This window comes from Cucumis sativus, chromosome 1 (assembly GCF_000004075.3).
Source record: "Cucumis sativus cultivar 9930 chromosome 1, Cucumber_9930_V3, whole genome shotgun sequence".
Taxonomy (NCBI): Eukaryota; Viridiplantae; Streptophyta; class Magnoliopsida; order Cucurbitales; family Cucurbitaceae; genus Cucumis; species Cucumis sativus.
The window spans coordinates 19,947,324-19,958,958 of NC_026655.2; the positions used below are offsets into that span (position 1 = coordinate 19,947,324).

At 33.6% G+C, this 11,635-nt stretch overlaps 1 protein-coding gene across 1 annotated transcript; it reads right to left on the reverse strand.

The window, feature by feature from the left end:
- Positions 1-1,535: 1,535 nt before the first annotated feature.
- LOC101213690 (alpha,alpha-trehalose-phosphate synthase [UDP-forming] 1) lies at positions 1,536-9,481 on the reverse strand. Its single transcript, XM_031880407.1, has 18 exons — positions 9,152-9,481; positions 8,068-8,469; positions 7,785-7,882; positions 7,248-7,636; positions 6,515-6,629; positions 6,275-6,376; positions 5,833-5,983; positions 5,568-5,656; positions 4,989-5,037; positions 4,424-4,524; positions 4,125-4,312; positions 3,425-3,542; positions 3,145-3,321; positions 2,945-3,067; positions 2,762-2,849; positions 2,559-2,689; positions 2,255-2,353; positions 1,536-2,150 (listed from the first exon to the last, which is right to left on the reverse strand). Exons 2-18 carry the CDS (start codon positions 8,450-8,452, stop codon positions 1,746-1,748), a joined length of 2,808 nt encoding a protein of 935 aa, XP_031736267.1. The 5' UTR covers positions 8,453-8,469; positions 9,152-9,481; the 3' UTR covers positions 1,536-1,745.
- Positions 9,482-11,635: the final 2,154 nt, after the last annotated feature.

Here is an 11,635-nt window from a genome sequence, read left to right on the forward strand (position 1 = left end):
TATGCTGTCAGAAAGTATCATTTGTTTGAGAAGGAAAACTTTCAATATATTTAGTGTTGCAGAAGGAGATGACGAACAGAATAATATAAGGTACATCTGAAAGTTAATTAGGAAATTACGTTAAGATCCGAGTTATAAACTAGGGAATAATGTTCAAATGCTAAGTTGGTTATTATAGCTAGTAGTTACTATAAGTTGTGGGTTATAATAGTTTGTAGGTTATAATTGTCTGTGTTTGTGGTTCAAACTATTTTAGTCTAGGTAGAAAATAATAAACATTGCAATAAAAAGAATTTTGGAATATTATTAATATAGTTAATTAGTTGGAAATGTCAAACATTATAATTGGAGTCCCAAACATGGAGTGAACAATAATAGCCCACTCCACCCGCTTGAAGTTAGAGGCCCGAACATCTCTGCAGAATTAGGTAGGTCTTTTGAGTAAAAATGAGGTAGTAATGCAAAACAAGAAGTGGAACTTCAAAAACCCCAGACCCCAAAACCCACAACTTTTACCTTTTGCAAAGATTGTCGGATAAGAAAATCGTCCATGTGTAGTGTAGGTTTTAAAAGACTTGGATAAACTCTTTAAAAATATAAAGGGAAATCATTTGCCTCAAAACTTATGGTAATTAATGGGTTAAGTAAATGAGTTTGAATACAAGACTTCCTACTCTCATGCCATATTAAATCACCATTGAACCTAAAAGTTTAAGCTCATGGATAAATCATTTGTTATATCAATATTTCAGTCGAGATTAAATTAAAGCTCAATTCAAACTATGTATGAATAACATAGGGTAATTGTAATGAATGACCATTTGAGGAATAATAGTTAAGGATATAGCTAAAATTGCAAATATAGCAAAAACTATCGCTGATAGACTTGTATCACTGATGTTCGTATGATCTATCGGTGATAGACCAATTTTTACAACATGATCTATCAGTGATAGACTCTATCATTGATAGATTTTGACAAGTTTTGCTATATTTGCAATTTTTTAAAATGTTGTTATATACTTGTTTTCGTCGTGTGGGTCTTTGTCTTCCTTTTCGCTGTGGATTTCGGTCCTCCTCTTCATCATTGGTTTTTGTCTTCCTCCACGTCGGTCCTGTCCTTTAGATCTCAATCTTCATCTTGATCTCCATAAGATTACCAGAAAATCAATCTTCCTTATCTAGGTTTGATAAAGTGAGTGGTGTAATGTTTAATTGAATTAGATGTGAATAAAATAACATGAATAAATAAAAAATAAACCTAAAAAAATATAAGAAAACAAGAAACAATTATCAAACACATTTTCTATTTCTATTTTATTTTAAGAAACAATAAACATAAATAATTATCAAACACATTTCTGTTACTTGTTCTAAAAGAGAAGAAACATGGAACACATAACAGGAAATAGAGAACGAGGACAAGAACGTTACCAAATCTGTTAGGGTTCATTTGTTATTGATTTCTATTAGTGGGTGGATGAATTGAATATGATCGTTAATTAATAAAAAAAAGCTCTGAAATTGGATATGGGTTTGTGTAAAAAAAAGATGAAGGTTTTGAAATTTGTATTTATGTGGGGTTGTGTTCTTCAGTTACATCTAATTGAACGGTATTTTTATCAAAGGGAAATGAAAGGAAAAAAGGATGTCAACTTATTGCTTGCTATTCACTAAAATACACTGTCAATTTGACCATGGAGAATTCACCCTATGATTGATTCTAAAACCACAAATTTGTTCATCTAACTCAAATTTGACACTGAACATTCTGACAACTCTTTCACAAGTGTGACAACATCATCTGATGATCCAAGAAGATATCTTGCGTTGGATCTTTTCCGTCCCACGGCACAGGAGAAGTAATCGTCGCCCTTGAGATCGAGAACAGACGAACCCTCGTGCAGCGACAATCGATCCTGAACTACAGGCCTCCAAAACACTGCACTCCCATGGGTATTTGCTCTTTTTTCTAAAATGGTAAGGGAGCGTTGTTTCTTGAGACGTGCTGACCTGCTTGGTGAGACTCCATTGTTTGAGATCTTTGGTGCTGGTACTCCTCCAAAAGAATTGGTGACTGTATTTCTCGCTGCTGCAGCTGGCACTTCGATAGGAAGGTCGGGTTCGAAAAATGTATAGACATCTTCATCCTGAAACATCACAGGAGAATGTACGAGTGTGTATGGAAATAAGAAAAACTAGACAGTTGTTTTTACTTGAGTGATGGATCTTTGATGAATATGTTTGTATATACCTTGGTTAGGAAGTGTCCAACACAGAGAACATAGTCAATAGGCTTGTTTATGCCTTTGTCACGAACTATTTCTCCCAATATTCGATCAATGGCAGCACCCTGTTTTCACACAAATGTTCAATAGTTAATGATTTCATTATTTCATCATCATTTCATTTCTTTGTGTTCCTTTTTTCCTCCTCTTCACGTACAAAGCTCATCTGAGATTTCATTTTCTTGATATGCACTATGCAGTCATATCTTACGAGCAAACCTTGAAATTCTGTTGAAAGTTAAGTTGTCATTTTTAAAATCTTTAACACACCTTTGTAACACCAACTGCTCGAACCTCGACTGAGCGACTGCCTTGCACCACATCAACTGATGCATTTGAGATTGGACCAGTCCATAGATGCTGCAACAAGTCCCTCGCTTGAAGTCTTCCAAACTCAACATCTAGGTCAGTACAAGTCAGTTAACTACAAAAATTCTAGAATTAATTTCATTAATATGGTAAATGCTACATACCTGCATATTTGTAGTTCCACACCAGTGAAGTTTCACGAAGCTCGAAATGGGATCTCGGAGTTCTTTCAGTAAAATATTCGAATACATGCTAACATTCATGAGCAGATATAAGAAACCAAAAGGAAGGTAATGGAAGTAAATGAAAAAATAATATAGTATTGTATCACTCTTCCTAGTTCATACCTTAACACTCTCAACCCAATCCATATGTAAATTTTCAGGCATTGTCGTCATCCATTCACCCTTTGTAGGACGTAAGAACATCCCGTTTTCTGCTGCCAACCACATGTTGTAGTTGCCAAAATTCTGCAATGAAACATATTTCAAGTCCAAACCAAGATACAGAAGGATTAGTAGGCATTAAAGCAGAAGAAGAAGTGTACATCATCTAGGACACTTCTGTCACTCCCACTGAGGACAACCACTGTAGTATTCTGGTCATCGCAAAGCTTCTTCAAGGGCTCTTTCACATCTGGATGTAATCTAAGATCCATGTCTCTAATTTGGCCATATCTTCTTCCAAGGGCATCAAGTGCTTCTGTTAAGGTAGCATTGAAACCCTGGAAAATAAAGTATAGAACAAAAATCAAAGAAAAACCAGTTAAACATGCAGTTTATTGCACATTTGCATTCGTTATAGTTTTGGTGATTTAGGGAGTATACCAAAATAATCAATCGATTATGTGATCGAGAATAACAGTTCACTGCTTCTCTAATTGGAAGTAAAGGTGGTATCTGTCTGGTTCTGATCTGAGCTTCAACTATGGTGTCGTTGAGTTCGCTACAGCCAAGAGAACTTATTAATTTGTATAAAACTTGAGACAAAAAACTTGAAAGTCAAACATTGCGAGAGAGTGTCCTAAACCATACCCAGAAACGTGACAAACAGCAAGTGCGGTTTTCTCCTAACAAAATTATTTCTCAAGGACAAATTGCAGAAGAAATAAAGTATCAATTGGTTTTGGCCAGATTGTCAACCGATTCATTTTCATATAATGTTACATGCTTAGATTACGTTTCACAATTTTGCCCATACAAGAGATCCTGATAGTGAAGGAGCAATTGTGAGGATCTAAACTTCTTTATCATTACTCTCCATATGCTTCTTGCTGCCTAAGTTACGTGAGAATTTTTAAAGAAATATAATTTCATCAAAGTCTCGAACATGATATCTTTGAACATGAAAGTTATGTAATAGAAGCGAATAGAAAGCTTCCATTACATAAAATCCTCATTTGGCAAGTAGAAGTGGGACATGGAAGTTAAAACATGTTAGCTATGGCTTGAAGTTCAACAGACAAGAAGCTTATACAGTTGAGAATTAAGCTAGATGCAAATTAATGTCACCAGTGCATATCAATACCTCACAAATGTTGCAGCCCATTCTTGGGATGTATGAGTTGTAACATGCATAAAATTATGATGGTGTCGTCTTTCTCTTTCATCAGCTGGCATATTCAAAGCATAACCAATTGAAGCAGCAACTTCAGTGATATTCCATGGATTAACTAAAATAGCTCCGGCACCTAATGACTGTGCTGCGCCTGCAAACTACAAAAAAATTACAAAGATCGTCATATTACAGCATCAGAAATGGTATCATAAGCTGCTCAGATCCAGCTTAATCTTTCAAAATCTTAATGAAACTAAAACGTGGAGTACCTCACTTAGAATAAGAACACCTTTCTTGGAAGCTTGACAGGCAACAAACTCATAGCTCACAAGATTCATTCCGTCTCTCAAAGATGTAACTAGTGCCACATCTGCGTAAGAATTGAAAAAGGACAAAGGTAAAATTAAAGATGTACATGTGTCAAAACCTAAACATAGACAATAATGTTCACGGGATTAGCTGAACATAGATAGCCTACTAATTGCACTACTCATAGGTCAGAGTCAACTGTAAGAAACTACCCAAGAAATCGGTGAACATGCATGAATAATTCTTGCCATATCATCAATCAATTATCGAGGCATCACTTGCTTCATCACTAGGTCAGTTACATCATGTTTGTTAGGCATATATTTTGGTACATGAAATAGTTTACTGGTAAGGTTAACCATATGCCTCAGGTTTCTCAACTATTCAACTGGCCATATTTTCTTTCTATGCAATTTAGAATTTCTTTCTTGGTGCCACGTGGTTTCTATCGAATTTACAAGTAGGCAGGGTACTTAGGAATATATTAGATCTCAAACATGAAAATTACACCAGAGAGAACATTACCGGTGACAGCATATAAAGCACATAATGCATGGAAGTCGAGTGAACGATCCTGTAAATGAAGAAAGCATTTCATAAGTCTTTGTTTGATCCATCATCAAATTAGTAATCGGATCACTATTTAAAAAATATAAATTCTAGTATTAAGTTTCAAGAATAGTTGTATTCACGTAGACAGTCATAATTGATGCAAAAAGATTTTACACTATGATTTATGTTAAACGACAGAAGAGGATCGTGTAATAGAAAGAGTAGGAGAACCACAATGTTGACGTAGTTTACAGTCTGCCAGAAACAATGTTCTGTCTGTTTAATGGAAATAAACATTTTAAACTAAGCATACCTAATTGAATATGGTACTACAAAGAATGACAACAGTTTTTCAGTTTCAAGAAATGAAATTAGTCGAGGTTCTCCAACATGAACATGGACTGCTGATAAAATATATATATAGATATATATAAAAGATCCTCTTCCCTGACTAAATAATAAAGATACGAATTCTGAGACCAGAAATTAATGCAACTACCTTGAACATTTCAACTTACAACCATGCAAATAGAATCAATTGGGAACACCTACTAGATGATGTATTGGAACTGCACTAAGAGTGCCAAATCTCCCATTAATTCGCCCGACGATCTCATGAACCTGACTCGTTAGCTTTTGATCTGTTACATCAAATAAGACAAAATGCTTCATTCCTCCTTTTCGAGATAACACAGTAATACTGTATTTCAAACTAAAAAGATGAGACATTTTTCCCTTGAAATATCAATTTCGAACTAAAATTCAGAATAGCTTGACAACTCGTACATAATGTATGTTTAAGAAAGAATGATCGTACACTCGGGAACATCTGTTCTTGTTGGCACTGCAATTTGCAGCAAAACTACTTTATCACGCCACTTTGGATTTTCTTCAAGAAATTTTTCAAATGCCAAAATCTTTTGGGGTATTCCCTTAATCATATCAAGACGATCAACACCCAGCATTACCTGGTGATGTCAGTTGCATCAGAAGAACTGGGAGAACACAGAGTTACCCAAGTAACCTTAGGACAAACAATGCAGTGATCACTTCCACTAATTTTTCTCATGAATGAAGAGATTTAAAACTGTAAGACATAGGAAGCAAAATGAAGTTTAAGAACAAGCTTAACCGAGAACACTTACAAATACTGCAAAAGGCCTAAAGTTCTGCAAACCTTTAGTATATAGAATTCATACAGCAACGGAAGTGATAGGAAAACGGGAATCTTTAGGGCTAGAAGGAAAACAAACTCTTACCTTTCTTCCTGCAAATCTTTCTTGTAGTTCTTTAATGTGATCCTGGACTTGAGGGAGTTTCAAGGCTCGTATGAATCGTTCAGAATCTATTCCAATAGGAAACTGTATTTTGAAGACCAAACGAAAAAAATGCAACATATTAAATTGCAAATGACTGCAGCGACACTTCTGTTGCAATAATAGAATTTTCTGCACAACACTACAATGAAGGGAAGAAAAACAATTATCAATTGGTCTTACAGCAGCTATGCGAGTGAGTTTTCCTTGATCCTCTACTCCTTCAGGTGTGCCTTCCAATCCAAGAATACGGGTGCAGGCGCTAACAAAATGCCTGGCATAATCGTATGTGTGGAAACTGTAGGAGAAATGAAGTGTCATTTTGGTCCACAGCTTGAAATAAGCAACAGTCACACAAGAGAAAAGAATGTTGTGACTAAGCTGAACTTTAAAAAGCAGAATGTGTGACAAAAGGGAATAATAATAAGTTGAAAATCCACATAATATACATAATTCGTGCTGAATTATTACAAGATATTAGAGAAATATAAAGAACGAGAAAGAAAACTGCTTCCTAGCAGACCCTTAAGAAGATGGTAGCACATGTGAGATGAGAACTATAAGTTGGAAATCCACATAATGAAGAAACTCAAATTATTGTGATAAGATATTAGAATCGATGAGACAAAGCTATTGGCAATAAAATACAGGCTAAGGTGGTCAATCCTTTGATGAATAGAAAATCCAGCTTTCATTACAGACTTATGTGCTATAATAAGAATCCATGCACCAGAGATCAAATAAATAAGCTTCATTTTCCTTTTTTCCACTATCACGACATTTAGAGAATGAAAATTTATTTTGATTCTTATTTTAAATAAGAAAGAGGTTCCAGTCTTACCGTAGGAGGTAATAAGGAAACATTAAAACGTGGCATGCACGTGAAAAGACAGCACAACACAAATAAACGGCTTACCCAACTAAATCAGCTGCAAGAACAGATCTCAGCAGCTCTGAACGAGATGGTAGAGTTCTATGTATTTCTGAGGATGGAAATGGGGTGTGAAGGAACCAACCAACTTTCATCGTATTATTGTGCTCTTTAAGACATTTTGGGAGAAACATCAAGTGATAATCGTGACACCAAACAACATCTCCCTCTTCATAATATTTGTTTACAACATCAGCAAACATTTGGTTTGCCTTCTTATATGCATCAAACTGTGACTGAAAACTTCGTGTTGTTGCAAGACGGTCTTCTTGTGGGAGACCAAGATAATGAAATAGAGGCCACAAGATGTTGTTACAGTAGCCATTGTAATACTGATGAACAATCTCCTCATCAAGAAAGACCGGTATGCATTTCTGCAATCAGAAACTTAGTAAGCATGGAAGTTACTTAAATTGTGTGATCATATAGACTTCAGGCAAAATTCAAAGGGTTCATATGTGATGTCAATGTAGCATTATTGAACAAATTTGAGAGTATCAAGAGTCATCGTAAAAAACGTACCTTTTCAGCTAATGCTTTCTCTAGGGCTCTCTGTCCTGCTTCATCAGGTACATTCACACCAGCCCAACCAATCCACCTTGCCTCAAACTCCTTTAGTCCTTAAGAAAGGGAAAAGACTTTTACCTTAGTTAACATATAAAGTTCACTAAATAATGAAGTAAAATTAGACAACAGAATGAAGTAAAAGACTTGTACATTTGCAAGCAACGCATGAAATTGAAACTGGGCAAAGGAAAAGATGACGCAACAATCAACCTGATGAAATTAACGATACAATACATACCTAAAAGTGCACTGACTAAACCACCAACGCTAATTTCGAGATGCCATGTCTCCTTCCCTTTTCTAACAGCAGACACAGGTAACCTGTTCGCTACAACAAGAAGACGTTGCTTATAAGTCCTCCCTTCCGGCCTTTGGAATCCATCAAAGATATCTTTTACCACCGATATCCCTTCTAAGACATCTTCCTCATTAAACGACCCACAACTATCACCAGCATTGGTGAAGAGATCGTAACTATTGACTTCTCCCAGACTGTAAGCATCTCGTGCTTCTTCATTGAGAGAAGAAGGTTTGTTCGATCTCCTGAGCTCTCTTTCCCTAAGAAGTCTCTCTAATCTGGTTCTAGGAGTAGGAGGACTGTTGTTATGATTGTTTGACAGCATTGATTGTTACGCAAGTACTGTAAGCATGTAGAAAGAGCAGATAATTTCTTAGATTTCCTTGTCCTTCATCAAAAGAACCTTGCAATACAGAAAGAAACGACTAGCATGGCAATATTTCTCATGGTTATCTTCTTCTTTCTCTTGTTTATTTTTTCTAACAACCAAGAATCCTTATGCATACATGCAACAATATCAAATACATGTGTATAAAACAAGAGAATCGATAATGGAAAGAAAAAAATCTAATAGCCAAGCCTAACATACTTTTCTACTTCAAATTCCAAGTCATGAAGATTCGATTTACACAAGAGTACACGACTCTCTATACATCAAGCAAACCAAAATAATAGAAATGCAACAATCCCTGGAGCAAAACCATCGTTACAACTTCAAGAATCAAACGTACTTACAAAGGTTTTGATTGTAATCAGTAATTAAAAGCCACAAAAAACAGAATTCAACAATGCAGTCACCAAAAATAAACAAAACCCATTAAAAAACACACAAAACCAAACAAAACCAAACACACCCACACCCTCAAAACCCCAAGAAACTGCCAAAAACAAAACATGGTAACCCAAGAGAAACACGCCCATTACTTAAATCATCAAACGACAAAATAGATAACAAATGCAGAGGAAGTAAAAGATGGGAAAAAGAATAAAAATAAAATAAAACAAGAAAAGGGTGAGTTCTTACCGAGTAAATGAAATGCAGATTGTAGATAAGGATCGTGTTGTGGGTGTGAAGAGAAGGGAGTGAAGAAGAAGAAGAAATGAAAATTGGGGAAATGGGGAGGAAAAATCTGGACAAAATTGAGATTGAGGATGAGGATGAAATGGAAAAAAAAGGAGTAAAATTGAAATTGTGGGTTTGATTTACTTGTGAAGCAAAAAAGAAAAAGAAAAAAAGAAAAGAAAGAAAAAGGGTGAAAACTGGAAAGCGATATAATGAAATGAAATGAATGAATGAATTGGAAAGGAAGAAGATTGTATTATGCAGAGGAGGTTTGGGGCATGCAGGTAACACCAATTTATACATTCATCAAAGTCTTGGCATCTTCTATTTTATTCCTTCTTTTAATTTTATTATGCCTTTCGCCAATCATACGCCATTTTTTTTTTTATTTTAAAATGGGATCGAATCTTCTACTACAAAACTATAGGTGGGGCCTTCTTTTTCTTTCCATGGAATATTCTTTTTTTTCCTTTTCTTTTTTGTTATATGTTTCATTAATCATTTCTACTTTTGCTTTCTTTTAACTTATTTTTTATTTATACCCAATTCACTATTGAGAACTATATATCTTCTCTTTTCTTTTTCCTTTTCTCTTTCTTTTTCTGTGTGATATCATACATTTCAACCCTATTTAACTTCATCTTCAACATATTACTTCTAATTTCTTTCTCTTCTTCTTTTCAATATTCAAAATTTTCATATCTCATACTTATTTATTTAATTATAACCATGTGCACACAAATCAATGTCACAATTACTTTTTTATTCTTTCAAAGTTAACAACTTCTACTGCATCCAAATATACCATTCAACTAATATTTATTAAAATTATAAAAACTAATAATTACATTTTAGATTGCAAGAACAAGATATCTCTTTATTATATATAGTATGAGAATTATTATTATTGCAAGTAGTTTTATCTCTCATCAATATTTACCTTCAAATAAAATGATTAATCACAATACTATATTTAAGGTAAATATTGTATGATATTTACAAGTTACCAAATATATATCTAATACACACGTTTACACACTCAATTAAGAAAAATGGCTCAAAATGAAAACAATTTAAAAGTCAATAAAACTTAACCCATCATCAATTTTTAACCAAACCAGGACACAATCATAGGTAAAAAGAACTATATAATAAAGCCAAATACCCTTCAAACACTTGATTTCAATTCTTTTTCAATATAGAAATTTACAAGAAAAATAATGGGTAGGTTAAAATAAGGGAAGTTTGATTTTTCTTGATACTCATTATTGTTTTTCTTCTACTCAATTACTCTTAATAAGTTGTGGTGGTTAGCTCCAATTTGTTTACCACTCTAATATATATATCAAATTTGGGAGGAATTTAGTAAAATAGAAATAGTATCATTTCTATTATTGAAATGAAGGGTATTGCACAATGTCATAATCAAATTATTCCAAAAGACAATGAGAATTACATCATTTTCCTTTTTTTTTTCCTTTCTTTTTGGGAATCTTTAGGATAAATAGGATAAGGAGGTGTGAGATATTGTAGCCTCAAATTATTTTTGATGAAAAATAAATTTAAAAATGCTAAATCCAAAAAATATATTTCTCTTGTGGCCAAATCTACCACTTCTTTGGAGCCCAATTGTGTCACATATGAGGACTACATAAATTCAAGATTTATAGAAATTGATTTTTTTAAAAAAAAATGTGTTATTATCACTTTTACAAACAATATCTATTGGATAATGATTGTGATCTTCTACTTTTAATTATTATTATTTTCTTTTGAGAAATTCCAGGTGTGTTACTAATGAGGCGACAATTAAAACTTTGACGATGTCACCAACAAAGTTCAAATAAATCATTGTGATGTCATACGCACTATGAACATTATTCTTCTGTATCCCTATTTAATTTCTTAAAACTTTCATTTTCTTTCGTTGATCTAAATTTAGTTTACATTATTAGAGTAACCATCCTGTCCAAGAAATCAATAAGATTAATAAAAGAACAGATTTTAATTTGAGAGAAAAAGAATGTGTGGGGGTTTAGATTCTACTTTTTTGTAGGTGGACATCTGTTTGGTTTAAACTAGTAGGGTTGTATCATTTGAGATCATTAACTAGTAATTCTATCAATTTAACTTTTAAATTTTGAGGTTTATCAATTTAAACATCAAACTAAGAGTTTTGTCAATTTAAATCTTAAATTTTCATTGATATATCAATTTAAACTCATCAACTTTTATAAGTGTATCCAATGAATTGATACACTTACAAAAGTTTAAATTGATACAATTATGTAGTTCGAAGTTTAAATTCACACACTTATAAAAGTTTAAGGTTTAAATTGATACAACTTTCAAAGTTTAAAATTTAAATTGATACAGTTATTTACTCAAATGTGTAAATTGATATTTTTCCTCTAACAAAAGTGGCATATTTATTTCGAAAACAAA

Coding starts and splice junctions, on each gene's coding strand:
- LOC101213690 (XM_031880407.1), bottom strand. CDS start 8,452: ATGCTGTCAAACAATCATAACAACAGTCCTCCTACTCCTAGAACCAGA. Junction 7,883..8,067: donor TTTAGTCAGTGCACTTTTAG/GTATGTATTGTA, acceptor CCCTTTCTTAAG/GACTAAAGGAGTTTGAGGCA. Junction 5,038..5,567: donor CAGTTCCAATACATCATCTA/GTAGGTGTTCCC, acceptor CTTCATTTACAG/GATCGTTCACTCGACTTCCA.